Source organism: Saccopteryx bilineata, chromosome X (genome assembly GCF_036850765.1).
Source record: "Saccopteryx bilineata isolate mSacBil1 chromosome X, mSacBil1_pri_phased_curated, whole genome shotgun sequence".
Classification (NCBI taxonomy): Eukaryota; Metazoa; Chordata; class Mammalia; order Chiroptera; family Emballonuridae; genus Saccopteryx; species Saccopteryx bilineata.
This window is the reverse complement of record NC_089502.1, coordinates 105,586,462-105,589,057: the sequence shown is the minus strand read 5'-3', so window position 1 is coordinate 105,589,057 and position 2,596 is coordinate 105,586,462. Positions and strand designations below refer to the sequence as shown.

The 2,596-nt window shown below is 46.5% G+C and overlaps 1 protein-coding gene across 1 annotated transcript; it reads left to right on the top strand.

The window, feature by feature from the left end:
- The first annotated feature begins 758 nt into the window (after positions 1-758).
- Positions 759-2,224, top strand: MAGEH1 (MAGE family member H1). The gene has a single exon (XM_066248963.1). It carries the CDS (start codon positions 1,007-1,009, stop codon positions 1,664-1,666), a length of 660 nt encoding a protein of 219 aa, XP_066105060.1. The 5' UTR covers positions 759-1,006; the 3' UTR covers positions 1,667-2,224.
- The last annotated feature ends 372 nt before the right edge of the window (positions 2,225-2,596 follow it).

The window sequence follows — 2,596 nt, the reverse complement described above, 5'->3', positions numbered from 1 at the left end:
TTTTAAAGGCTCTGCACCTCTTTCTATTCACTTTTAATTATTTATCTAAATTGAATTTGTCGGGATGATACTAGTTAACAAAATTATATAGGATTCAGGTGCACAATTCTACAACAGATCATCTGTACCCTGTATTGTGTGTTCATCATCCCAAATCTCCCCGCATCACCATTTAACTCCCTATCCCCTTTCACCTCTCCCCTCCTCCCCCTCCCTCCAATAACCGCACTGTTGTCCTTGCCCACGAATTTGTTCTTTTGTTGTCCTTTTTTGCTCACTCCTCCCCCCACAACCAACCCCCCCCAACCTATCTTATTTCCCAGCACTTCGGTCATTTTATGTGAGGCCTAGATGGGCCTATGAATTTTTTACTATATACATGAATTCCTTCTGAAAACAGGGCGAGTGAATGAATGCGCAACCAAGACAGGAAAGAAGAGCTGGGATTAGCTGATTTCATCCAAGAATACACGTACCCTCCCCACCACCACACAAACACACCCAGTGGGAATGGAGAAAGAGACAAATTCCTTCCCAAGACCCGCAAGCCAATCCTGTAATAGACAGAAAAATACAGGAAAAACCCAATGCATGTCTCTTCTGCTACCCCTGATTTTACCAATCCCTAGTCGCCATTTGGGACCTAGTCCCACCCCTGTAGTGGCCAGCCCCTTTTCCTAACTGACAGCGGAAGTCTAGGTGGAGGAACCACCCACTTCCCTTTGAGAGTTCCGGTAATGCGTGGCAGGAGAGGCGGAGCCAATCCTGCTAAGCATTCTCGCGCGCTTGCATCTGGGGCGAGTGCAAGTGGCGGTTGCACACGCAAATCGGCTTGCGTGGGAGTGAGCTGGTGTCGCTAAGAACGCCTGGCTTCTTGCTACAAAGACTATTGACGTTCGTGGCTTCAGCGGTAGCCCCTTCTGAAAATAGAGATAGTAACTTTCTGCAGAGACTATAGGCATCCTTCCTTAAGACTGCTATAGGCTCAGCACCCCTAGCAAGAGGTATGCCACGGGGACGAAAGAGTAGGCGCCGCCGTAATGCAAGGGCCGCAGAAGAGAACCGCAACAATCGTAAGATACAGGCCTCAGAAGCCTCAGAGACCCCGATGGCCACGTCTGCAGTCCCAAGCACCCCCGAGGACGACCTTAGCGGCCCAGAGGAAGACCCGAGCACTCCAGAAGAGTCCTCCACCACTCCTGAGGAAGCCTCCAGTACCGCTCAAGCGCAAAAGCCATCGGTAGCCCGGAGCAATTTTCAAGGCACCAAGAAAAGTCTCCTGATGTCCATATTAGCCCTCATTTTCATCATGGGCAACAGCGCCAAGGAGGCTCTTGTCTGGAAAGTGCTGGGGAAGTTGGGGATGCAGCCCGGCCGGCAGCACAGCATCTTTGGCGATCCAAAGAAGGTCGTCACAGAAGAGTTTGTGCGCAGAGGGTACCTGATTTATAAGCCGGTGCCCCGTAGCAGTCCCGTAGAGTACGAATTCTTCTGGGGACCTCGAGCACACGTGGAATCAAGCAAGCTGAAAGTCATGCATTTTGTGGCAAGGGTGCGTAACCGATGCTCCAAGGACTGGTCTTGTAATTACGATTGGGATTCTGATGATGATGCGGAAGTTGAGGCTATCCTCAATTCAGGTGCTGGAGGTTACTCCGGCCCTTAAAGAAATCTGGCACAGAACTTGGGAACGGGGAGGGTCGGGTGGGGTGGGAGGGTTGTAAAGAGTAGCACAGGTACTGCAAGAAGTGTATCACCTGGGCTCTCCGTTAAATATTATAGGGAATGGGGTACACTGTGTTTGGTATTTGTGGTCAGTGCTAATAGTTTAACTGCGAAATAGAGCGTTTGTTTTGGATATTGTAAAATATTTTTCATTTTAATACAGTGTTGATTAAGGTCAAATATGTTTAAATATCGTTGAAGAAAATATATGTTTCTCTTTTTTTCCACCATTGAGATTTAGTATAACAGTTTAACTAACGTTATAAAATTAAGTATCGTATTCTGTGACCTGGTACCTATTTTATATCGTTGAACGGCTGTTCCTTGAAACATTGAAATAACCAGTAAAATGTGAAAGAAGGGTGGGTGAGGGGATTCGTTTATGTCTGAACTTTCTGGAAACCTTTGTGTCCACTGATATGTAAAGAAGACTTAAAACTACCCTGATTTTACTTAGTTACTGGAGAAATTAGATGAAAAAATAAAAGGATAATGATGACATCTTGTCCATTTATTGACCACCAGTTTTGTGTGAATCACCAGTGTACACTCTGAAAACACTCCTTAGCACACAGCCCTCAGTTCAAAAGAACATTCTAGATTACACAGGAGAGACATATATAAACTGTCAATGAGGTAAGGGCTGTAATAGGGATGAGTGGGGAGGTGGGGTGTGCCATGAAAATGTAGAAAAGCTAATGTGACCTGCCTTGGGGTTGGGACAGGAAAGGGCATCATGGGGAGCTATGAGAATCCCGAGTTGCTCAAGTAAGATTGGGGAGATTTGAAAGGGTATCAGAGCATATAAAAATATTGTGTATCAGGCACTTTGGATACTTAACCCAGATTGGGGGAGGGGCATTGGCAAAGG

Coding starts and splice junctions, on each gene's coding strand:
- MAGEH1 (XM_066248963.1), top strand. CDS start 1,007: ATGCCACGGGGACGAAAGAGTAGGCGCCGCCGTAATGCAAGGGCCGCA.